The sequence below is a fragment of the Cetorhinus maximus genome, chromosome 21 (assembly GCF_964194155.1).
Source record: "Cetorhinus maximus chromosome 21, sCetMax3.hap1.1, whole genome shotgun sequence".
Classification (NCBI taxonomy): domain Eukaryota; kingdom Metazoa; phylum Chordata; class Chondrichthyes; order Lamniformes; family Cetorhinidae; genus Cetorhinus; species Cetorhinus maximus.
The window spans coordinates 37,716,658-37,743,352 of NC_135899.1; the positions used below are offsets into that span (position 1 = coordinate 37,716,658).

The 26,695-nt window shown below is 44.7% G+C and overlaps 2 protein-coding genes across 3 annotated transcripts in view; both read right to left on the reverse strand.

The window, feature by feature from the left end:
* Positions 1-21,337, reverse strand: part of LOC144695194 (uncharacterized) — a 59,262-nt gene extending 37,925 nt beyond the window's left edge. Inside the window, 2 exon segments of the mRNA XM_078566081.1 lie at positions 18,464-19,467; positions 19,470-21,337. Of these exon segments, the coding sequence (XP_078422207.1) occupies positions 18,914-19,467; positions 19,470-20,859 (1,944 nt within the window). The 5' untranslated portion in view covers positions 20,860-21,337 and the 3' untranslated portion in view covers positions 18,464-18,913.
* Positions 1-26,695, reverse strand: part of LOC144695247 (uncharacterized) — a 486,191-nt gene that overhangs the window by 21,739 nt on the left and 437,757 nt on the right. The window lies entirely within an intron of this gene.

Genomic DNA, 26,695 nt, shown 5'->3' on the forward strand with positions numbered 1-26,695 from the left:
GAGTGTGAGAATGCTTTCTCGCACACCTTGCATACGAACAGTTTCTGCCCTGTGTGAACGCGCCGATGATACATAGACATGAAGATTGTACAAATCCCTTGCCACACACCTTACACTTGAATGGCTTCTCCCGGTGTGAATGTGCTGGTGCTTCACGAGTGTTGATGAATGTGCGAAGGCTTAATTGCAGACCTCACAGTTGAATGGTTTCTCCTCCATGAAGCCGTCCTTGTGTGAGATATTGGAGAACGGATGCACCTTGACATGTTAGGAGATCATATGTGCCTGTGGAGCCTTCCTCACAATTGACTCACCTCTAGGAGTGAATCAGTGGTTCTTGAGGCTCGATGAATGATTGAAGCTCACACCTGGAGCCCACTCACACTTCTCACCAGCCTCACCCTGACCGATCACCCACAGCCAAACCTCCGGTAAGGTTGGTTCTGATGGAAGGCTCCACATCACTGACCAGTTTCAGATTTGATGATATGTCAAAGCTCCCCTGAAGCTGCGAAGGGACTGAATGTCTTCTTACAGTTTTGCAGTTGTTCCTTGGGTGATGGTCAGGATCTATCCTCTCTGTATTCTCTGGTGTAGTACGGTGCAATCCTTCTGTAAAACAGGAAAAGGAAACATGATTTCCTCCAACTCCCTCTCCCCCTTTGCTGAAGGGGCTGACTCCTCAGTTAGAGACAGTTCCACAGTGAGTGCCAGTCTGCTATTCCCCCGTGGGGGATCAGATGCAAGTCCTTTCTTTTTCGTCACTCGACTGTCACAGACCCTTTGTTTCCAGCAGGGACACTGGATAGTGACCAGGGGCTGTGAGGACAATGGAAAAGACAGTCGGGCGGAGTATTAAATGGGCTACCAATTTACTATGAGCTCGAGTCGTGCTGGTGAAGACCAGTTTTACCCTCACAGTATGCGTTCAATACAAAAACCACTCATGAGAAATGTTAATTCAATGGAGAGTTTGAAAATTCTCCCCTTGTTTTCCAAAATTATTTGAGGAAAACACACTGGACAGGAAGTGCTAGAAGCTAAGGAAAATATTACTTCAGTATAGCTGATGGAAGGGTTCTGGTTTATCCTGGGAAATCAGATACACTGCACTCGCTCAGATTGCACGTCCCAAATTCAGCTATCAGCCACAGCACTGGGCAAATCAATCAAATCTAAGCCCAGGATTTTGGGAAAGGCCGAGGCCTTCAGGTAACATCTTTAAAGAAGGCATTAAAAGACATTTCAATAAATGTGTTTCCAGGTATGGCAGCCGAATTGCTATGGAGGTTACAGGGATATGGAGGGGCAAGGTCATGGAGGGATTTGAAAACAAGGATGAGAATTCTAAAATTGAGGTGTTGCTTGACCAGGAGCCAATGTAGATCAATGAGCACAGGGGTGATTGGGGAATGGGTCTTGTATCAGCTATGACATGGACAGTAGAGTTTTGGAGGAGCTCAAGTTTATAGTGCAAGATGTGAGAACAGCCAGGAGAGCATTGGAATTGTTCAGTCTAGAATTTACAAAGGTATGGATGAAAGTTTCAACAGCAGATGAGCTGAGGTAGGGTGTTGCTGGTCTCTCCTGTGAGTAGAACTTGCTCTTCTCCTTTTGCCCAGTGTCTCTATTCCTGACCAAGACAGGGAAATGACAGGGATGGTAACAGAGAACCCTTCATAGAATCATTGGATAGTACAGCACAAAAGGAGTGAGGCAGTGCTGCTCTGTCAGAGGTGCCGTCTTTCAGATGAGATCTCAAACGAGGCCCCTTCTGCTCTCTCGAAGGTGGGTATAAAAGATCCCATGGCACTATTTTGAAGAACAGGGAAGTTATCCCTGGTATTCTGACCAACATTAATCCCTCAATCAACACCACTAAAAACCCACTCACCCCACGTGGATTTCAACTGAAATTCCATCCCTCTTGTTTCGAACCCACCCAGGATTACAAGTATCTCCGGGACATAAAACGTTTCTCGGACTGCTGTTCCCGTCGCATTCTGAGATCCACACTCATGTGCCATGCGCCACCATATGAACACACTCGACCTCTCCCTCCAGCAGCACCGCCGCACCCTTTTTCAAAGCTGCGCGTGCCCCCAGTTTCATTTTATTCTTCGCCTCATCCGTCGCCTCAACAAGAAACTTTTTCTCTTTCTCTCAAGTGCTAAGGAACGCAAGCTCCAACAACTCATCGACTCCAACACCCATCTGGGACCCTCCACCCCTGCTTGTCCCTCCGTCCTCACCCCATCTTCCAATCCCAGCCCCAGCCGCGTATTCACTATACCCCCTGACCTTCCCCTCTCCGATGCTGAACGTTCAGTGCTCAGCAAAGGACTTAGTTTCATACCCTTACGCCCTCATCTCAATGAATTTCGGGCTCGGCATGATGCTGAACTCTTCTTCCGCCGTCTTCGTCTCCATGCTCACTTCTTTGGGCAGGAGTCCTCTCCCCGTTCAACGGATCCTTTTACCCACCTCCAATATTCTCCCTCCACTTGGACCCCTCCCTCTGGATTCTTACCTTCTCTTGATCTTTTCATTGAGAACTGTCGGCGTGACATTAGCCGTCTCAATTTCTCTGCTCCTCTCACCCATTCTAATCTGTCTCTCTCTGAACTCACTGCACTCCGTTCTCTCAGGTCCAACCCCAACATTGTCATCAAACCCGCTGACAAGGGTGGTACTGTTGTTGTCTGGCGCATTGACCTCTACCTCGCGGAGGCTGAGCGTCAACTCGCAGACGTTTCCTCCTACCTCTCCCTGGACCATGACCCCACCACAGAACATCAAGCCATTGTTTCCAGGACTGTCACTGACCTCATCTCCTCTGGAGATCTTCCTCCCACAGCTTCCAACTTGATAGTCGCCCAACCTTGGACGGCCCGCTTCTACCTCCTACCCAAAATCCACAAACAGAACTGTCCTGGCAGACTGATCGTGTCAGCCTGTTCCTGCCCCACGGAACTCATTTCTCGTTATCTTGACTCCCTTCTCTCTCCCCTTGTCCAGTCCCTTCCCATCTACATCCGTGATTCCTCTGACACCTTACGTCACATCAACAATTTCCAGTTCCCTGGCCCCAACCGCTTCCTCTTCACCATGGATGTCCAATCCCTCTACACCTCCATCCCCCACCAGGATGGTCTGAGGGCCCTTAGCTTCTTCCTTGAACAGAGGCCCCAACAATCCCCATCCACCACTACTCTCCTGCGTCTGGCTGAACTTGTTCTCACACTGAACAATTTCTCCTTTAACTCCTCTCACTTCCTCCAAATAAAAGGTGTGGCTATGGGTACCCGCATGGGCCCCAGCTATGCCTGTCTCTTTATGGGGTATGTGGAACATTCCTTGTTCCAGTCCTACTCCGGCCCCCTCCCACAACTCTTTCTCCGGTACATCGATGATTACTTTGGTGCTGCTTCATGCTCTCGTCGGGACCTGGAAAAATTTATTAATTTTGCTTCCAATCTCCACCCCTCCATCATCTTCACATGGTCCATCTCTGACACTTCTCTTCCCTTCCTTGACCTCTCTGTCTCAATTTCTGATGATAGACTGTCCACCAATATCCATTACAAGCCTACCGACTCCCACAGCTACCTCGACTACAGCTCCTCACACCCCGCTTCCTGTAAAGACTCCATCCCATTCTCTCAGTTCCTTCGCCTCCGTCGCATCTGTTCTGATGACGCTACCTTCAAAAACAGCTCCTCTGACATGTCCTCCTTCTTCCTTAACCGAGGTTTTCCATCCACGGTCGTTGACAGGGCCCTCAACCGTGTCCGGCCCATATCCCGCGCATCCTCCCTCACGCCTTCTCCTCCTTCCCAGAAACATGATAGGGTCCCCCTTGTCCTCACTTATCACCCCACCAGCCTCCGCATTCAAAGGATCATCCTCCGCCATTTCCGCCAACTCCAGCATGATGCCACCACCAAACACATCTTCCCTTCACCCCCCTTGACGGCATTCCTTAGGGATCGTTCCCTCCGGGACACCCTGGTCCACTCCTCCATCACCCCCTACTCCTCAACCCCCACTTATGGCACCTCCCCATGCCCACGCAGAAGATGCAACACCTGCCCCTTCACTTCCTCTCTCCTCACCGTCCAAGGGCCCAAACACTCCTTTCAAGTGAAGCAGCATTTCACTTGCATTTCCCCTAACTTAGTCTACTGCATTCGTTGCTCCCAATGCGGTCTCCTCTACATTGGAGAGACCAAACGCAAACTGGGCGACCGTTTTGCGGAACACCTGCGGTCTGTCCGCAAGAAAGACCCAAACCTCCCTGTCGCTTGCCATTTTAACACTCCACCCTGTTCTCTTGCCAACATGTCTGTCCTTGGCTTGCTGCATTGTTCCAGTGAAGCCCAACGCAAACTGGAGGAACAGCACCTCATCTTCCGACTAGGCACTTTACAGCCCTCTGGGCTGAATATTGAATTCAACAACTTTAGATCTTAAACTCCCCCTCCCCCCATCCCCACCCCGTTTCTTTTCCCCCCCCACCCGCTTTTTTTTTTTCAATAATTTATATAGATTCTTCTTTCCCCACCTATTTCCATTATTTTTAAATCTAAAACTAAAACCTTTAGTCTTTCCACCCCACCCCCACTAGAGCTGTACTTTGAATATCCTGTTTTCCATGAGTAACATGAGTTTCTTGAAGCTTGGGAAAGTGACCGGTAAAATGGAGGCGACTTTGAGCAGCAGATGCAGCTACTGTCTCAGTTCCCCTGGTAAACGTTTGACAGAGATTTCTAGTGTGGGAATAACATTCTTCATCCTCGGAGGCTTTCAAACTGACAACATCAGTGTGGGATGTGTAGCCTCGGATGTGTTTGACAGCAGATCAGAAGAGGAAGACTCACAGCATCCAAGGCAGCAATGATGGTGGGATCAGCACATGCACAGAAGAAAGGGACACAAGAGAGAGAGGGTTAATTGAACCAGTGCTCAGTGAGTGACTCTATTACCCAGAGAGTGACCCTGTCACTTAGGGATAGAGTTGGGGCTCCTTGTATGAGTAGATGCAGCATGGGTTGATATATGACAGCCTTGCCCTGTCCAAGGGTGGCCTCCCGTTGAAGTTCAGCCCCCCTCAGCTCCAGTTTCTGAGGCTCAACATTTGGTCCCTCTCCCAGGGTGTCCCAGTCCATTCACCTGCCCAGGGATGTCTCTAGTTGATTCACCTCTCCCAGGGTGTCCTGGTCCATTCAACTCTCTCGGGATGTCCTGAGACTGTTGGTGCCTGAACGCCCAAAACCCTGAGTGCAATTTGAAGAGCAGCCTCAAACAGGTGCAATCGGCAGAAACTCACCACTCTCATTATTCCCATCTGGGGCCATGGTCATTTCTGTGGCTGGTACCAGCTTCCTGGGTGATGTTTAATAAACCAGTGTTAAAGATTGTGAAAGTTGAAATCTCACTTTATGTAATTTTCATTTAAAATTCCTGATACGGTCAATTTCAGCCGGATTATGTGAATAAAACGAACTTCAATTAGCATGAACTCTCGACCACAACCTATGCACTTGTGCTTGCTGCATATTTGTCAAGGGGTTTTCCTGAATTAAATCTTATTCCATTATATATGACCAATTGAAGCAGTTTTATTTACAGGTGGTACATTGTGATCTGATTGGCTTCATGATCACTGTACTGTGTAAATATCTACAGGATAATTTCTTCACTCATTTTACAACATATTTGTGTTTTAATAAATAGTGGGTGGGGTTTGTACGGGGAGCCCAGAACTTGAGGAATTATTCGTGTGGCCCTGACAACAACTTTCATCCATGTTCATGGAATAATCCATCTGGAGTTGGACTTGAACCTACAACCTTGTTCTCTGAGTCAGAGGGTTGTGGATTCAATTCCCACTCCAGGACTTGAGCACAAAAAATCATGGCTGACACTCCAGTGCACTACTGAGGGGTGGAAGAGATTACAGAGATAGGGAGGGGACAGGTCATGGAAGGATTTGAAAACAAGCTAAAAAATCTCACTAAAACTAACACTGAGCTTTCCTGGGAAGAGTGGGTTATTCCTTGAGTTTTATTCCTGACAGACTGTTGGAACTATGCCTAAACAATAGAACTTTCATGAGTGAATGAATGCAGAATGGTAAATCAGCAGTACCGATTGAAGACAATCCCTTAAGATGTCCATTCCAGCTGACACCAGGGACTTTACCGCCTTTCATAGCTTCAGGAACCCAGACACAAAGATAACACTGACACCTGCAGCTCTAACTAGTTACCACTTTAAAACAATTCAAACTTTCAGACTGCCAGTTTACAGGGTGAAAAGCATTCTGTACGCAGCCTTGGGACTGAACCCCTTAGAAACTGAATCTAATACAACAGAAATATTGTGAGTTATTGTCAATTGTGGCTTAGTTAGCACTCTCGTCTCTGAGTCAGAAGGTTGCGGGTTCAAGTCTCACTCCAGAGATTTGAACACTGAGGCTGACACTCCAGTGCATGATGAAGGGAGTGCTGCACTGTCAGAGGGACCATCTTTCAGATGAGTTAAACCAAGGTCTCTCAGCCCTCTCAGGTGACAGTAAAGTCATTGTAGAAGAGGGGAGTTGTCCTGGCCAATATGAATACTGCAATGTCACAAAAAACAGATTATCATGTTATTACCATATTGCTGTATCTGGACACTTTGTCAGGAAGGTATAATGACTTTCATAATGTTATTGGAATTTATTGTAGAGTGATAGTGAGGTCTGTGTCTATGTGTTTGTGTGGCGTGTGTGTGTGTATATGTGTCGGGGGAACTTAATTGAATTCACGAGAGCTGATCTGAAGGTTTTGATGTCGCAAAAAAGCTCAGTTTGAAATGCTAAATAGGTAAACATGGCTGAAGTTTTAGAATGAGAGGTGTAAGGTAACTTGCAATTTTAAATAAACCAGAGTAGCTTGAATTCAAAAGAGGGGGTGAAATGTTCCACCTAGAGCCAAAAGAGATTAAGAAGCAGTGCGTTTACTTTTCCTGAAGATTATTGGTAAAATTGGTACTATGATAGATGTTTATTATTAGACGGGTAAAGCCCAAAAACATAGTGAAACAATGAGAATTTGCATTCAAAGGGGAAAATATGTATAAGGAGAGAAGTCTGTGTGTAAGGGCAAGCATTCTAAGATCTAACAAGTGTGAAAAACCTCCAGCCTCTGAGCCTCAAGTTGCTGTCTACAAGGACTGAAGTTAAGAAAACTCACTTTCAATTTGACTCTCCAGGGTGTGTGCTTTGCCTGCATCTGTTTAAATCTATGTGTTTTACTGTTGCCTTAATAGAGGTATAACTGGGAGTCAGGTTAATTAGAGGATTTAGAAGTTATTATAGTAGCAATTTATAGACATATGTATGTGCTTAAAATTGTTTCCTTTTATTAATAAAGGTTTAATTTAATTTTGTAAAGAACCTCTAAGCCTTGGTGGACTTCTTATTATTGAATTTAAATCCAACATCTCGAAATGAAATACAAATTGCAAATAGTTGTGGTGGCTGTTTCAAGTTTCCCTCTGGGATTTGTGCAGCTTGACATTTACCATCCATCTTGCCATAAAATGCTTGCTGTGAACAAATTGGCTGCTAGTTTTCTACACCACAACAGTGAGTACACTTCAAAAAGCACTTCATTGACTGTAATGTGCTTTTACATGCCCTGAGTTCATGAAAGTTCATATATAAATGCAAGCCTTTCTTTCTTAGGGAGATGTTATGCTTCCTGTGGACTGGAAATTATAAACCCATTGATGGAGAAAGTATACCAACCCACAGTGACACAGACCAATAAATTGTTTACATGACTCTTACTGTAGGCTCCTGAATGTTTCAGTGAACAGCAACACACCATGCTGATAAATCAGGTCGTTTGAATTAAGTTAACTAAACAAATGAATTTATTGTGAGTTATAAATCTATACAGAAGATTGATAAAACAGCACACAAACAACAACACAATATTCAGTTCACATCAAAATTTGAATCAACCAAAATAACAAAACATTTGAAAATGACTCAAGATCTTTCCCAGAACATGAAATGAATCTTGGAAGGGTGCAAGGTGAACATATCACACCGTTATTACATCGAGGTATGATGGGCTGAAGGAACTCAGGTCAGCAGAGACTCACACCCACTCCCTCACCAGACACAGGATAGTAATTTTCACAGGCAGGAGAGTACAAACATTCCCCATGGTATTAGGCAAACACCCGTCACCTGAAGAGAATCTGTCTATAATTCACATCACCAACCAAAACAAGGTCTGACTCTACCCCATACCCACTCCTGAGAGCTGGCTCACTTTACTAACACACACACACTCACATTAAGGTGAAACTCTCTCAGAATACGACACACAGAAGTTTATTTAAAATCCCTGTGCTTTAATCTGGCTCCTAATTCCGATGGTCAGAAGTGACACTGAACTTTAGTGACACAGGATGGAGCTCGTTTCCATCGTACAAATACATGCTAGTTCCAGGGAGCAGAGTCGAAGGGCGGAGTTCCAGTGAGGTGAGTATAAAAACCTCACTTCGGGGATTCGCGGCCTAGTTCCAGGGAACAGAGTCAGGGGGTGGAGTTAGTGGCATACCGGTAAATCTGTGACCTGATTGGCTGGTAGAGAATCTACACTGAATTTGAAACTAAAACATTGTTAAACTAATTAAACCAAATAAATTAATCACTTAATTAAGTAGAGGGTATCTAGACCAGAATCAGGGGATTACTGTTCTTAGAATTTAGCATTTATAGTAGAAATCTAGCCTAGGGAATGTATCGTCAATAAGCAGTTATTAGATTTAAATTAATTTATTAAATAGTTCTAGAAATGGCAGTAACTGGAGTGAAGTGCTTCACCTGTGGGATGTGGGAAATCTGTGACGCTTCAAGTGTCCCGGACAACTACATCTGCAGGAAGTGTGCCCAATTGCAGCTCCTCACAGACCGCATGGATCGGTTGGAGCAGCAGTTGGATGCACTTAGGAGCATTCAGGTGGCGGAAAGCGTCATTGACAGGAGTTTTGGAGACGTGGTCACACCCAAAGTACAGACAGATAGATGGGTGACCGCTAGAAGGGGCAGAAATCCCCTGTGGCTGTCCTCCTCTCCAACAGGTATACCATTTTGGATACTGTTGGGGGGGATGGCCTATCAGGGGAAAACAACAGCAGTAGCCAGAGTAGTGGCACCATGGCTGTCTCTGTTGTTCAGCACGGGGGGGTCAAAGCGCAGAGGAGCAATTGTCATAGGGGAATCCATAGTCAGGGGCTCAGATAGGTGCTTCTGTGGTCGTGAAAGAGACACCAGGATGGTATGTTGCCTCCCTGGTGCCAGGGTCCAGGATGTCTCTGATCGGGTACGGGACATTCTGAAGGGGGAGGGAGAACAGCCAGAGGTTGTGGTACTAACGACATAGACATAGGTCCTGCAGGAGTTCAGGGAGTTAGGCAGAAAGTTAAAAAACAGGACCTCTAGGGTTGTAATCTCAGGATTACTCCCTGTGCCACATGCCAGTGAGGCTAGAAATAGGAAGATAGTGCAGCTAAACAGATGGCTGAACAGATGGTGTAGGCGGGAGGGTTTCCAATATCTGGATCATTGGGATCTCTTCCGGGGCTGGTGGGACCTGTACACGAAGGACGGGTTGCATCTAAACTGGAGGGGCACCAATATCCTGGCTGCGAGTTTGCTAGTGTCACTCGGGAGGGTTTAAACTAGTATGGCAGGGGGGTGGGAATCAGAGCAATAGGTCAGCAGGTGAAATAAATGACTGGGGACCAGTGAATATGGCTAGTAAGACTAAGAAGAAGAGCAGGCAGGGAGAAATAACTGAACACAGTGGGACTGGGGGTCTGAAATGCATTTGTTTCAATGTGAGAAGTATAACAGGCAAGGCAGATGAGCTTAGAGCTTGGATTAGTACTTGGGACTATGATGTTATTGCTATTACAGAGACTTGGTTGAAGGATGGACAGGATTGGCAGATAAACGTTCCAGGATTTAGATGTTTCAGGCAGCATAGCGAGGGATGTAAAAGAGGTGGGGAGTTGCACTGGTTAAGGGGAATATCACAGCTGTACGACAGGAGGACACCTTGGTGGGCTCATGCAGCAAGGCAATATGGGTAGAGCTCCGGAATAGGAAGGGTGCAGTCACAATGTTGGGGGTTTACTATAGGCCTCCCAATTGCCGGTGGGAGATTGAGGAACAGTTATGTAGGCAGATTTTGGAAAGATGTAAAAGCAATAGGGTTGTTGTGGTGGGTGATTTTAACTTTCCCTATATTGACTGGGAATCACTTAGTGCTAGGGGTTTGGATGGTGCAGAATTTGTAAGGTGCATCCAGGAGGGCTTCCTGAGACAATATGTAGATAGTCCAACTAGGGAAGGGGCAATACTGGACCTGGTATTAGGGAATGAACCCAGCCAGGTGGTCGAAATTTCAGCAGGGGAGCATTTCGGGAAAAGTGACCATAATTCAGTAAGTTTCAAGGTACTGGTGGATAAGGATAAAAGGAGTCCTCGGGTTAAGGTGCTTAATTGGGGGAAGGCTAATTATAACAATATTAGGCAGGAACTGAGGAATCTAGACTGGAGGCAGATGTTTGAGGGCAAATCAACAACTGACATGTGGGGGGCTTTCAAACGTCAGTTGATAAGAATTCAGGACTGGCATGTTCCTGCTAGGATGAAGGATAAGCATGGCAAGTTTCAGTAACCTTGGATAACGAAGGATATTGTGAGATTAGTCAAAAAGAAAAGGGAAACATTCGTAAGGGCTAGAAGGCTGGGAACAGATGAAGCCCGTGGAGAATATAAAGAAAGTAGGAAGAAACTTAAGCAAGGAGTCAGGAGGGCTAAAAGGGGTCATGAAAGGTCACCGGCAACCAGGATTAAGGAAAATCCCAAGGCCTTTTATACAAATGTAAAAAGCAAGAGGGTAGCCAGGGAAAGGGTAGGCCCACTCAGAGACAGAGGTGGGAATCTGTGTGTGGAGCCAGAATAAATGGGAGATACTAAATGAATACTTCTCATCAGTATTCACCAAAGAGAAGGACTTAGCGGTCGATTTGTCTAGGGAAGAGTGTGTAGATAGCCTGGATCATGTTGAGATCAAAAAAGAGGAGGTGCTAGGCGTCTTGAAGAATATTAAGGTGGATAAGTCCCCAGGGCCAGATGGGATCTACCCCAGAGTAATGAAGGAGGCAAGGGAGGAGATTGCTGGGGCCTTGACAGAAATCTTTGTATCCTCACTGGCTACGGGTGAGGTCCCAGAGGACTGGAGAATGGCCAATGTTGTTCCATTGTTTAAGAAGGGTAGCAGGGATAATCCAGGAAATTACAGGCCGGTGAGCCTTACGTCAGTGGTAGGGAAATTATTGGAGATTCTTCTTCGTGTTAGGATTTACTACCATTTGAAAGCAAATGGGTGTATTAGTGAGAGGCAGCATGGTTTTGTGAAGGGGAGGTCGTGTCTCACTAACTTGATCGAGTTTTTCGAGGAAGTGACAAAGATGATCGACAATAGAAGGGCAGTGGATGTTATATACATGGATTTCAGTAAAGCCTTTGACAAGGTCCCTCATGGCAGACTGGTACAGAAGGTAAAGTCGTACGGGGTCAGAGGTGAGCTGGCAAGATGGATACAGAATTGGCTTGGTCATAGAAGACAGAGGGTAGCAGTGGAAGGGTGCTTTTCTGAATGGAGAGCTGTGACTAGTGGAGATCCGCAGGGATCAGTGCTGGGACCTTTGCTGTTTGTAGTATACATAAATGATTTGGAGGAAAATGTAACTGGGCTAATTAGTAAGTTTGCAGACGACACTAAGGTTGGAGGAGTTGCAGATAGTGAAGAGGATTGTCAAAGGATACAACGGGATATAGATAGGTTGGAGATTTGGGCGGAGAAATGGCAGATGGAGTTTAATCCGGACAAATGTGAGGTAATGCATTTTGGAATGTCTAATACAGGCAGGAATTATACAGTAAATGGCAGAATCCTTTAAAGCATCGACGGGCAGAGAGATCTGGGTGTACAGGTCCACAGGTCACTGAAAGTGGCAACGCAGGTAGATAAGGTAGTCAGGAAGGCATATGGCATGCTTGCCTTCATTGGCAGGGGTATTGAGTATAAAAGCTGGGAAGTCATGCTGCAGCTGTATAGAACCTTGGTTAGGCCATACTTGGAATATTGCATGCAATTCTAGTCGCCACATTACCAGAAGGATATGGAGGCGTTGGAGAGGGTGCAGAGGAGGTTTACCAGGATGCTGCCTGGTCTGGAGGTTATTAGCTTTGAGGAGAGGTTGGAAAACTTGGATTGTTCTCACTAGAGCGACAGAGATTGAAGGGCGACTTGATAGAAGTTTACAAAATTATGAGTGGCATGGACAGAGTAGATAGCCAGAAGCTTTTTCCCAGGGTGGAAGATTCAATTAGTAGGGGACATAGATTTAAGCTGAGAGGAGAAAACTATAGAGGAGAAGTGCGGGGCACGTTTTTTACGCAGAAGGTAGTGAGTGTCTGGAATTCGCTGCCAGAGGAGGTGGTGGAAGCAGGTACGATAGTGGTGTTTAAGAGGCAGCTTGACAAATACATGAATAGGACGGGAATAGAGGGATACGGACCCCGGAAGTGCAAAATGTTTTTGTTGATGGGCAATATGATCGGCGCATGCTTGGAGGGCCGAAGGGCCTGTTCCTGTGCTGTACTTTTCTTTGTTCTAAATTGCAAATCTGGTACAGAGTGTACAATGACCCTGCAGTCATTTGCAAACTGTAGATCATGTGTATCTATGGTGGTCAGTTTGGTTTTGGCACGGAGGCAACTGAGATAAATGAGTTTCCCATCTAGATGGTATTTAATGCTGACACCAGAGGGCAGTTGATCTTTGATGAGGTGAATAGTCACTGTCAGGTAGATTGTAAATAGAATGGGGGCTATCACACAGCCTTGCTTGACACCAGTCTGGATTTTGAAGGCTTCTGTTTCAGATCTCCCACTCAAGACAGTTGCAGTCATATCATCATGAAGCAATTGCAGGATTGTGATGAAGTTTCTTGGACATCCAAATCATTGGAGCAGAATCCACAGAGCCTCACGATTTACTGAGGTAAATGCTTTCGTCCTGTCAATGAATGTAACAAAGAGTTTGTGATCTTGCTCTCGACATTTTTCTTGGATTTGTCTGGCAACAAAGACCATGTCGGAGGTTCCTCTGGAAGGTCTAAAGCCAATTCAAAGTTCTAAGTGATGTCTGCATCACTCAATCCACGTGGGGTACTGATGCCTGCTGGACAAATCGTCGACTTGTTCAATCGGTGATGAACATCTGCCCAGCACCAAGACATCACAATGTCCAAAGTCCAAGAGGGAGAAGATCAATGTCTCAGCCCTAAAACAGCCCAACTGAAGCGAGGAATTCCAAGTGCAGCTCACGACAAATCTGGAAAATCTTCACACATCGAACTCAATTCCCGAACAGTGGGATCAAATAAAGTCAGCTGTACTAAACTCCTGTGTCCAGACTATTGAGTTTGAGTATCATCGTCACCAGGACTGGCTCGATGAACTGGCTCAAATATGTGACCTCCTGGAACAAAAACGATCAGCCTTCATTGTCTGGCAGAGCAACCCAACGTCGCAACTCAAGAAGGCAGCATTTCAACAGCTCAAGACTGACACCCAAAGACAAATCCGCAAGATGAAGAATATGTGGGAAGAGAAAGCCTGAGAGATCCAACAATATGCTGATCATCATGACATACAATTTTTTTTTTGAACTGTGACTGCAATAGCTTCTCCAGATCACTTTGAAACTTGTCTGGAAGGTAACTCAATATTACATTTAAATTTTCAAGTACCTACATATTATCCAATTTGATTACAGGAAAATACATTTCAGAATCCTTTATTTCTACCTCTTTCTCTTTATCTACCATCATTAACACCTTCTTTTGGTCTTCTTCCCTGTCAAAGTACTTTTTAAGCATATTTAGATGACGTACCCTCTGATTCTTTCTTTTGTCTGGAGTATTTATTGGATAATTTACTTCACTCAGCTTCTTTTCAATCCTGTAAGGCCCACTAAACCTTGCCTTTGGTAAGTCACCCAGTACTGGTAACAGGACTAGCATTTTTTCCTCATCAACGCTGTGGCTTTACTTTCTGCCTTCACTTTCATCACTTGCTATGATGTCTTTAAATATTCCCTAGCTAACTCACGTAGTCTGTCCAATCTTTCTCTAAGGTTTGATACATAATCCAGGAGAGTAGTTTCTGAATTCTGACCCACCAATTTCTCATGAATCAATTTCAATTGTCCTCTTACCTCATGACCATAGACTGGTTCAAAAGGACTAAAACCAGTCGATGCATTAGGAGCATCCCTAATAGCAAATAACATGAATGGAATTCCCCTATCCTAATCCTGTGGATTGTCCTCACCTCATCATAGTTTTTAAAGTTTGATGCCATCTTTCCAAAGCCCCTTGTGACTCAGGATGGTAAGCTGTTGACTTAAACTGTTTTATCCCCAAACTGTTCAGTACTTCCTTAAACACCTGTGACATGAAATTTGAATCTTGATTTTATTGTATTCCTTTTGGTAAACCATATCTTGTACAAAATTTAGTCAACTCCTCCATAATTCTCTTTCTCGTAATATTTCTCAAAGGTATCACTTCAGGAAACCTTGTAGACACATACATTATGGTCAGCAAGTACTGATTTCCACTTTTGTTATTAGGGAGCGGTTCTACACAATCAATGATGACCCTAGTAAAAGGTTCTTCAAATGCTGGAATTGAAATTAAAAGAGCCGGCTTAATCATTGCTTGTGGTTTCCCTATCCCTGCCAGGTGTGACATGTTCTACAGAATTTGACTACACCTCTTAGCAATCCAGGCAAATAAAAATGCTTTTTGCATTTTTGCTTGTGTCTTTCAAATTCCTAAATGACTCTCCAATGGAATTTCATGAACTACTCTCAGGATCTCATTTCTACATCCAAATGGTTTAACAATCTGATGCACTTCGCTCCAACTTTCATTTGCTGAAAGGCCGCCATTTTCTCATTAAAACCTTACCCTTAAGGTCATATCATTCTGGAATACATTCCGCCTCTGTTCCTGAGTAAGCTGTCTGATATAACCGTCTTATTTGCATATCGTTCTTCTGTAACTCTACCAACTGCCTTGAGCTAAATACCTCAGGTGCATTATCCTCCATTCTTTCTTCCTGAAAAATTTTAGCAAAAACAGTGTCAACTAATTGGAACAAAGACAGAAAACGCTGGAAAAACTCAGCAGGCCTAGCAGCATCTGTGGAGAGAAACAGAGTTAATGTTTCGAGTCGTATGACCCTTCTTCAGAGATCTTAAAAAGGGTCATACGGACTCAAAACATTAATTCTGTTTCTCTCTCCACAGATGCTGCTAGACCCGCTGCGCTTTTCCAGCATTTTCAGCTTTTGTTTCAGACTTCCAGCATCTGCAGTGTTTTGCTTTCAGCTAATTGGACTTCCACACCTTCTCCATGCCTTTTAACTTCCTGTTTTTCCTGTTCTAACCTGTAAGGCTGTGATCTTGTTATTACACAATCTGGAAACAATCCAGGGTGCGCCCTCTGCAACACTTCTGTAGAAAACACCTCCACAGGTTGCTCAACTACCATAGGCATCACCAATATCTGTGACTCAGCTACATCATGACCTAAAATTAATTGAACCGTTACAATGGGCAATTTTTTCACTACTCCAACAATCACCTCAGCTGTTTTCTATTTACTCCTTAACTTTACCTTCCACAATGGAATAGGTTTGGCATCTCCATGAACCCTGCTTATTATTACCTGTTTCTACAATACTCCCTCTGAACAACAAATATCAATATCCCACAACATGAAGGATTGACTAGCCCCTGTGTCTCTTAAGATTTTAACATCTTTGTCTACTCCATCCTGTACTCCACCCTGTACATTCGGAAAGACTTTCCCTTCACATACAAAATTTTTAAACATTTCCGCAACCTGCTCTTCAGAACTCCCTTGGGTAAATTGTGACCACATTTCCACTCTTTTCCTATCACTGATTCTTCCTGTTTAGCCTGTACACAAACCACTGTTTTTTTTCTGTGTCTGAACCTCAAAACCAACAGTACTTTTACTTCCAGAACTTTTCTGCACCCCAATAATCCCAACAGATTTCCCTGTAATTCCCAACTCACTGACCTCCTGTGTTCAACTTTATTACAATGAAAATACCTCAATTTTTGAGTGTCACTTCTACCCTCAGCACCTTATTCTGAAAAAACATCCCTGGGAATTTCCACCTACTCCTCTTCCCTGACTACCCACCTTCCTTTCACCTTTTCACTTTCTATCCATCTCTGATTTAAAAGGGTGACAAAAAAAAGGTTTAGATCTATGAACTAACTCATAAAGATCAGCTATCTCTGCTGCTTGTCTTGCCGCTTCAACCCTCTGTTCCTCCACATGAGTCCTCATGACTGAATGAATTGAATTTTAAATTACTTGAAAAGAATTACTTCTCTAAGAGCTGCATATGTCATCTCTACCCTTAATGCCCACCAGTCAAAATTACTTTGATTAACTCTCTCAAGCTCAATATAAGTTTGCCCAGTCTGTTTTTTCATATTCCTAAATTTCTGCCTGAACGCCTCAGGAACCAACTCATATGCCCTCAAAATAGTCTTTTTCACCATATCATAGTTTATCGACCTTTCTTCTGAAACATAAACCTCCACCCACCAACCTAGATTGTAACAACAATGTCCAGTTTTCCTGTATCCATTTCATCGGTTTAGGTATCTTCTCAAATGAAAAAAAGAATGCTTCAACATTTCTTTCTTCAAACTTTGGAAGAGCTTGCACAAATTTAAACATCTCCCACTGAGTTCTGATCTGGAAATAAGTCGTTCCTCACCATCTGGTGTTTCTTTTTTTAACTGCCAGCATTTTAAGCTGGAATTCTCTATCTCTCTCTCTTTTTCTCTTTCCTCCTTTTCTAACCTCGCCATTTCTAATTCAGTTTCCTGTTTTCTTTCTCTCTCCTGCCTTTCAGCCTGTTTCCTTTGGAATGCCCTTTCTCTTTCCTTTTCTTTCTCTGCCCTTTCTTTTTCTGCTGCCTCTAGTTCCAGTGTTTTTCATTTGCAACTGAATTTGATCCCATTCCAACGACCTACCCATGGAGAACTCGGTCTCTTGGGTATTCCTTCCAATTTCAAATGCTGTGCTATACCTTCAATTATGACTGAGTTCCTTACTCCTGCAGGTAATCCTAATTGTAACTTTTCTACCAGTTCCATTAACTTAGCTTTATTTGCCTTTTGTAAACCAAAGTTATAACTTCAACTTCCAGATAAGTCTTTGCAACTACCAAAGCCACCTTTTGGAGTCTCACCACTTAAAAAAAAACCTTACACCAACTCCTGAATTCAAAGTGCTTCTCGTACTCGTAACCTTAAAATTCACCAATCCCAAACCAATTAAGGAATTTCAAATATATCCCGCAAAGAGCCCCCAGTTTTGTTATGGCATGGCGGATGGTAAATGCCGAGCTGCTCAAATCCCACAGGGTAACTTGGAACAGCTGCCACAACTGCTTTTCAATTTGTATTTTATTACGACATGTGTACTTTGAATTCAGTAGTAATAAGTCCATTGAGACATAGAGGTTTGTTACAAAACTAAATTAAACATTTATTAATAAAATAAAAGATGTTAAGCACATATGTAGGTCTACAAATTACCACTATAGTAACTCCTAACTCCCCTAATTAACATGACTCCCAGTTACACCTCCATTAAGGCAGCAGTAAAACAAAATAGATTTCAACACACCCAGACAAAGCACACAACACCCTGGACAGGGATATTTAAAGTGAATTTTCTTAGCTTCGGTTCCTGTCGACAGAGTCTTGATGCACTGAGGCTGGAGGCTTTTCATACTTGTGTGATCTTAGAATGCCTTCGCCTTACAAATAACCTCACCTCCTTTATACATGTTTCTCCCTTTTAATGTAAATTCCTTTGTTCCAATATGTCTTTGCAACTTTACTTTTCTCATAATATAAATCTTTCATAGTACTCATATTATTGGGGAAAACACTGCTTAGCTTAGTTTGTTAAGGCTAGGTATAACCTCATACCATCTCTTTGAAATTCAAACTAACCTAATTTATCTAAAAATGCAAATATTCCTCACACCTCAGATTCTAAAACTTCAGCCATGTTTATGTATTTAGCATTTCAAACCTAGCTTCCCTTTTGATAACTCAAAAGCTCCAGACCAGCTGCCTCCAATTCAATTAATCCACCTTGCCCCTCCACATCCACACAGAGAAACTAATCCAAACCCCACTATTAATCTACCTTTACAATAAATCACAATAATATCATGACACTTGTCACACACCTCACACCTGAATGGTTTCTCACCAGTGTGGATCCACTGGTGCTTCAGGAGGTCGGAGGATTGGGAACAAATATTGCACCTGAAGCTGGTGTCCAGGGAGGGTCAAAGTTATCAAGAAAGCTTTACCACACAACTCACAATTGGTAATCAACTCCTTTTGGCGAATGGACTGATGAATGCGGAAGTTTGCTAACTGTGTGAAGGTTTGGTCACACCTCACACCTGAAGAGTTTCTCCCGTGTGGATCCTCTGGTGTCTCAGGAGGTCAATCCCATGCGGGTTTGCTGATGTTCCAGGAGATTGCAGGCTTAATAATTCGCACCGACAGCATTTCTACCGTGAGTGAGTGCATTGATGGGCCAGAAGATCCGCTGACTGTGTGAAAGCCTTGTCACACACCTCACATCTGAAGGTTTTCTCCTGTGTCAATCCTCCAATGGACCAAGAGGCTCATTTAATGCAAGAATGATTTGTCACACACCTCACGTGAATGGTTTCTCCCGTGTGAATGCGTTGGTGGTTGCGGAGGGTCGGCAACTTCGAGAATGATTTATCACACATCTTGAATATGAACAGTTTCTCCCCTGTGTGAATGGGTGGTGAGTGCAGAGGTTTGATGACTGCATGAAAGATTTTTCGCACACCTTGCACGCAAATGATTCCTCCCCAGTATTTGTGTTGGTGCATGAGGAATTGCAATGAATTCGAGAATGACATGTTGCATAACCTGCATCTGAATGGTTTCTCCCCTGTATGACTGCATTGATGTGTGCGGAGAGTCGATGACTTGGAGAATGATTTGTTGCACACCTCACACATGAATGGCTTTTCCCCAGTGCGAATGCATTGGTGCCCATGGAGAGGCATTAACTGCAAGAATGATTTGTCATATACCTTGCATGTGAATGGTTTCTCCCCTGTGTGAATGTGTTGGTGTATGCGGAGGCTCGCTAACTGTGAGAATGACTTGTTGCACACCTCGCATGTGAACGGTTTCTCCCCGTGTGGCTGCGTTGGTGTACACGGAGGCTTGATGATTGTGAGAATGACTTGTCGCACACCTCGCATGTGAATGGTTTCTCTCCTGTGTGAATGCGTTGGTGTACGCGAAGATTCGTTAAGTGTGGGAATGACTTGTCACACACCTCGCATATGAATGGCTTCTCCCCTGTGTGACTGCGTTGGTGCATGCGGAGGCTTGATGACTGTGAGAATGACTTGTCACATACATCGCATGTGAATGGTTTCTCCCCAGTGTGAATGCGTTGGTGTACACGGAGATTTGTTAAGTGTGGGAATGACTTGTTGCACACCTTGCATGTGAATGGTTTCTCCCCTGTGTGACTACGTTGGTGCATGCGAAGGCTTGATGACTGCGAGAATGACTTGTCGCACACCTCGCATGTGAATGGTTTCTCCCCTGTATGAATGCGTTGGTGTACGCGGAGGTTCGTTAAGTGTGGGAATGACTTGTCGCACACCTCGCATGTGAATGGTTTCTCCCCTGTGTGACTGCGTTGGTGCATGCGGAGGTTCGTTAACCGTGAGAATGACTTGTCACACACCTTACACGTGAATGGTTTCTCCCCTGTATGAATGCGTTGGTGCATGCGGAGGTATACTAACTGTGAGAATGACTTGTCGCACACCTCACATGCGAATGGTTTTTCCCCTGTGTGAATGCGTTGGTGCATGCGGAGGTTCGCGATCTGTGAGAATGACTTGTCGCACACATCACATGTGAATGGTTTCTCCCCTGTGTGACTGCGTTGGTGTTTGCGGAGGCTCGCTACCTGTGAGAATGACTTGTCGCACACCTCGCATGTGAATGGTTTCTCCCCTGTGTGAATGCGTTGGTGTGTGTGTAGGTTACATGATTTGGAGAATGATCTATTGCACACATCACACGTGAATGGCTTCTCCCCTGTGTGAATGCGTTGGTGGTGATAGAGGGATGACGAGTTCAGGAATGATTTGTTGCACACGTCACACGTGAATGGTCTCTCCCCAGTGTGTATGTTCTGGTGCATCAGGAATTGTGATGAACTTGGGAATGATTTATTGCATAATCCACATGGGAATGGTTTCTCCCCTGTGTGAATGTGTTGGTGTACGCGGAGGATCCATGGCAGTGAGAATGATTTCTTGCACACCTCGCACGTGAATGGTTTCTCTCCCGTGTGAATGCGTTTATGTTTGCGGAGGGCCGATGCGTCAAAGAATGATTTTTTGCACACGTCACACATGAACGGTTTCTCCCTGGTCTGAATGTGCTGATGAAGGTGGAGGGACGATGACCCTGAGAATGGTTTGTCATACACTTCACATGTAAACGGTTTCTCTCCTTTGTGAATACTCTGGTGCCTCAGGAGATCAGACGAATGTGTGGAAGCCATCTCACAAACATCACACCTGAAGAGTTTGTCTCCGGTGTGATTCTCCTGGTATCTCAGGGGGTTTGAAGACGCCAAAAAAAGCTGTATCTCAAACCTCACGCTTGAAGGGTTTCTCTTCCTTATAGCTGCCCTATGTTCACAGTGGTCAGAACAGTTCTACCTTTGGTATCAGCAGATCATGTAAGTCTATCGAGCCTTCCTCTCGCACCTCACATTTGAACCTGTAGGAATGAGTCAGTGGTTCATGAGGCTCGATGAATGATTGAAGCCCTCGCCACACTTGGAGTCCACTCACACTTCTTCCCAGCCTCACCCTGACCGATCGCCCACAGCCGAACCTTCGGAAAGGTTGGTTCTGATGGAAGGTTCCACACCACTGACCAGTTTCAGATCTGATGATATGTCAAAGCTCCCCTGAAGCTGTGAAGGGACTGAATGTCTTCTTACAGTTGTACAGTTGTTCCTTGGGTGATGGTCAGGATCTATCTGCGGTGTCTACCCTCTCTGTATTCTCTGGTGTAATATGGTGCAATCCTTCTGTAAAACAGGAAACGGAAACATGATTTCTTCCAACTCCCTCTCCTCCTTTGCTGAAGAGGCTGACTCCTCAGTTAGAGACTGTCCCACAGTGAGTGCCAGTCTGCTATTCCCCTGTGTGGGGGATCAGACGCAAGTTCTTTCTTTTTCCTCACTTGACTGTCACACACCCTCTGTTTCCAGCAGGGACACTGGATAGTGACCAGGAGCAGACAACATTCTTTCCTCCACCCAGCCCCCTATCTACCCAGAAACCGTGAGGACAATGGAAAAGAAAGTCGGGTGGAGTGTAAAATGGGCTATCAATTCACTATGAGTTTAGGTCAGGCTGGAGAAGACCAGTTTTACCCTTAAAGCATGTGTTTAATATAAAAAATACTCAGGGGAATTGTTAATTCAATGGAAATTTTGAAATTTCTCTCGTTTTCCAAAATTATTTGGAGAAAGCACACTGGGCAGGAAGTGCTAGAAGCTAAGGAAAATATTGCTTCAGTGTAGCTGATTGAAGGGTTCTGGTTTATCCTGGGAAATTAGATACACTGCACTCGCTCAGTCTGCACATCCCAAATTCAGCTTTCAGCCACAGCACTGGGCAAAACTATCAAATCCAAGCCCAGGCTTTTGGGAAAGGTCGAGGCCTTCAGGTAAAATCTTTAAAGTTGGCATGAAAAGAAATTTCAATAAATGTGCCTCTGCACCTCCCAGATAATTACACCTCACCTTCTCACATTCAGTAATGAGCCATCAACAAAAGTCAGCCTGTAAATCAGAAGGGAAAATGCTTCCAATAAACACATTCAATATCCAACACACAGCTCCAGGCAAACAGTTCAGCACAAAGCACCGAGTAAACAGCTCTCTCAGCTGGATCTTCTCACACAGCACAAGGGGAATTTCCACACCTGATTCCCCACAGGATAGTCAGGCTGCCTGAACATTAGTGTGGATATTATGTGATGTAATTATTATAAATTGTGCTCCTTCACTCACCATCTCCGGACTTGGTTTTGAGTCCCTACAGGAAGTGAAGCAGCTGTGGAAGAGGAAGGGGAGGGAATGGGCAGAGTGGGTGGGGCTCTCTGATTGACGTCTCTCACAGCCAATCCAAATATTTCTGGAGTAACATGAGTTTCCTGAAGCTTGGGAAACTGACCGGTGAAACGGAGGTAACTTGGAGCAGCAGATCAGTGGAGAATTAAACTTGTCATTGTCCCATCTGAATAAAACCTCACTTATTGCAGCTGCTGTCTCAGTTCTCTTGGTAAACGTTTGACAGAGATTTCTAGTGTGGGAATAACATTATTCATCCTCGGAGACTTTCAAACTGACAACATCAGTGTGGGATGTGTAGCCTCAGATGTGTTTGACAGCAGATCAGAAGAGGAAGACCCACAGCATCCAAGGCAGCGATGACCTGCAGTGGTGGGATCAGTGCATACACAGGAGAGGGGGACAGGAGAGAGGGACACAAGAAAGCAGGGCACAGGAGAGTGAGCTGAGGAGAGGGGTGGAAAGATTGACACAGGGAGTGACTGTGACTTGGAGATTGACTCTGTGACTGGAGTTGTATAGAACCTTGGTGAGGCCACAGCTGGAGTACTGTGTGCAGTTCTGGTCGCCACATTATAGGAAGGATGTGATTGCACTGGAGGGGGTGCAGAGGAGATTCACCAGGATGTTGCCTGGGCTGAAACATTTAAGTTATGAAGAGAGGTTGGATAGACTTGGGTTGTTTTCGTTGGAGCAGAGAAGACTGAGGGGCGACATGATTGAGGTGTACAAGATTATGAGGGGCATGGACAGGGTGGATAGGGAGCAGCTGTTCCCCTTAGTTGAAGGGTCAGTCAGGAGGGGACATAAGTTCAAGGTGAGGGACAGAAGGTTTAGGGGGGATGTGAGGAAAAACATTTTTACCTAGAGGGTGGTGACGGTCTGGAATGCACTGCCTGGGAGCGAGGTGGAGGCGGGTTGCATCAAATCCTTTAAAAAGTACCTGGATGAGCACTTGGCACATCAAAACATTCAAGACTATGGGCCAAGTACTGGTAAATGGGGTTTGGTAGGTAGGTCAGGCGTTTCTCACGTGTCGGTGCAGACTCGATGGGCCGAAGGGCCTATTCTGTACTGTGTGATTCTGTGACTCTCACTCCTCACCAGACCTCTCTGTCGGCCTCTCGCCTGTTATCACACTCTGTGCCTGACCTCTTGCTCTGCCCCTCACCCTTCACCTTTCTCCTGACCTGCTGTTCCAGGATTAAGGAGACATCAACACGTTCAAGGACTTTGGAGAGGAAAGGGAGGTTGGAGATGGGACAGTAGTTTGAAAAGGTGGAGGGATCAAGTGTTGGTTTTTTGAGATGAAGGGTGATAACAGAAGATTTAAAGGAGAGAGGGACATCTAGAGAGAGAGAACCATGAACAATATGAACTAACCTGGGTCACTCATGCACCCGGATCAATACTCACCTGCTTTACTCACTCAGAAACACCTGTATTACTGACCTTAATGTCATCAGATTCCATGTTTGGGAGCAGGACCTGGGCAAATTGGGGGAAGAGAGTCCTCCAGTCACAGCGCATCAATTGGTGGGAGTGTGGACTGCAGACCTGCCAGCTTTACGATCAGGATATAGTCCTCCAGGTACAGCACATCTAGTGGTGGGAAGGCACACAGCTGACCATCATCACTGAGGAATAGCAGAGATTTTCAGACAGTCAATGGTTGTTCTGGAGTGTGTATCTATTTGAGTCAGTGGGATTTAGGATGTTTGGGCTTTTGCTTGATGTGGGGATCCTCTATCAGTACCGAGTCTGTAGGTTGTTCCACACTCCTGGAGTCTACGCACTTTTCTCCATTGGTTTCACTTCTCCTGACACCAGGGACTTTACCACCTTTCACAGCTTCAGGAACCCAGACACAAAGACAACACTGACAGCTGCAGCTCTAACTAGTTACCACTTTAAATCAAATTTTCAGGCAGTCAGTTAACAGAGGGAAAAGCATTCTGTACACAGCCTTGGGTCTTAACCCCTTAGAAACTGAATCTAATACAACAGAAATATTATAAGTTATTGTCAGTCGTGGCTTAGTTAGCACTCTTATCTCGGAGTCAGAAGGTTGTGGGTTCAAGTCTCACTCCAGAGACTTGAGCACTGAGGCTGACACTCCAATGAAGTACTGAGGGAGTGCTGCACTGTTAAAGGTACCATCTTTCGGATGAGTTAAACCAAGGGCGCATATGGCCTCTCAGGTGAATGGAAAAGATCCCATGACACTATATTGTAGAAGAGCTGGGGAATTAACCCTGATGTCCCGGCCAACATGAACCCTGCAATTAATGTTACAAAATCAGATTATCTGGTCATTATTGTGGGAATTTGCTGTGTGCAATGGCTGCCAGTTTCCTGAATTACAACAGTGTTTACTGCCAAGTTTGTGAAAGTTCATATATAAATGCAAGTCTTTCTTATGGAAAGATTATGCTTTCTGTGAACTGAAAATTATAAAGCCATTGACGGAGAAGGGATACCACCCCTCAGTGACGTTGACCACTATATTGTGTACAAGACTGTTACTGTGGGCTCCTGCGTGTTAGGAACACACCATGCTGACAAATCAGGTAGTATGGGCTAAGCTTAAAAAAGATCAATTTATCATGAGTTACAAATCTATATGGAAGATTGACAAAATAGCAGACAAGCAACAACACAATATTCAGCTTACACCAAACATTAAATCAACCAAAATAACAAAACATTTGAAAATGACTCAAGACCTTTCCCAGAACATGAAATGAATCTTGGAAGAGTTTAAAGTGTTTAAAGAGTTCAAAGAGTTTAAAATATATCACAACTGTTATTACATCGAGGTATGATGGGCTGAGGCAACTCAGGTCTGTAGAGACTCACCCCCACTCCCTCACCATACTCAGGATAGTAGTCCTCCCAGACAGGACGTACAAACATTACCCATGGAATTAGTTAAACACACATCACCTGAAGAGGATCTGTCTATAATTCACAGCACCAACTAAAGCAGGGTCTGATTCTACCCCATACCCACTCCTGAGAGCTGGCTCATTTTACTAATACACACTCGCTTCAGGGAAACCCTCTCAGAATACTACAGACAGAAGTTTCTTTAAAATCCCTGTGCTTTAGTCTAGCTCCCAATTCCAATGGTCAGAAATGACACCGAACTTTAGTTGCACAGGATGGAGCTCATTTCCATCATACAAACGCACTAAAGGTTACAGAGATCCAGTGATCACGTGCGTCCATGGACCAATCAGTTTCCATCCCTGGAAGACATTCTTCCCCCAGGTGAGTTGGACAGTGCTTTCTAATTCCCAACTCTCTGCCCTTTGACCCTCCATTCACCACAATGCTTCTGTAGCCATCAATCTGGTTTAACCGCTCCCTCATATCCACATTCTACACCCTTGTCCCCAAAATTACCGTTACCCTCTTCCTCCCTGGTCGATCTCCCTGCTTCTCAAGTCCAAGGGCTGAAGATTTGAGTGTAACTGGTACACAACTGGTTTAAACATCAAATCTGACTGGACCACATCAAACACTGGTGGTCCTGCTTTCCTCTGCCAAAACTGCTCATTACTCCAGGACCATCCTGAAGAGAAAAGATAACCCACAACTTCTCCTCCCCAGAACCAACTGTGTCCTTGTGGAAGTTATGTTACAGCTGCACAGAGCTGTCTTTAGACCCTATCTGGAGAACTGTGTTCAGTTCTGGGCACTGCACCTCAGGAAGCGATTCCCCTGAATGTAGAAAATTAAAGGGTGATCTGATTGAGGTGTTTATGATGATTAAATGAGTTGATAGAGTCCAGAACAAGGGGTCATAGCACTACAATTCAAGCTGGGCCGTTCGGGGATGATGTCAGCAAACACTTCTTCACAAAAAGGGGACTGGAAATCTGGAACTCTCTCCCCACAAAAATCTGTTGGGACTGGGAGTCAATTGAAAATTTGAAAACTGAGATTGATAGGTTTATTGTTAGATAGAGAGATTAAGGGTTACAGAGCCTAGGCAGGTAGATAGAGTTCAGATACGGATCAGCCATGATTTTACTGAATGGTGTAAGGCTCAAGGGATCACTCCAGCTCCTACATTCCTTAAATTCCTCTTGATTGCCCTCTCCACTCTCATCCCCAACAACAATTGGTCAGTGTTATCCTCTTCAACCTCCAGCAGAGCTTCCAACCCCATACCCTCTCCATCACAAAGATCACCCATTTCCCCCCCTGTAACATCACCCATTTACAACACCCCCACCCCCAC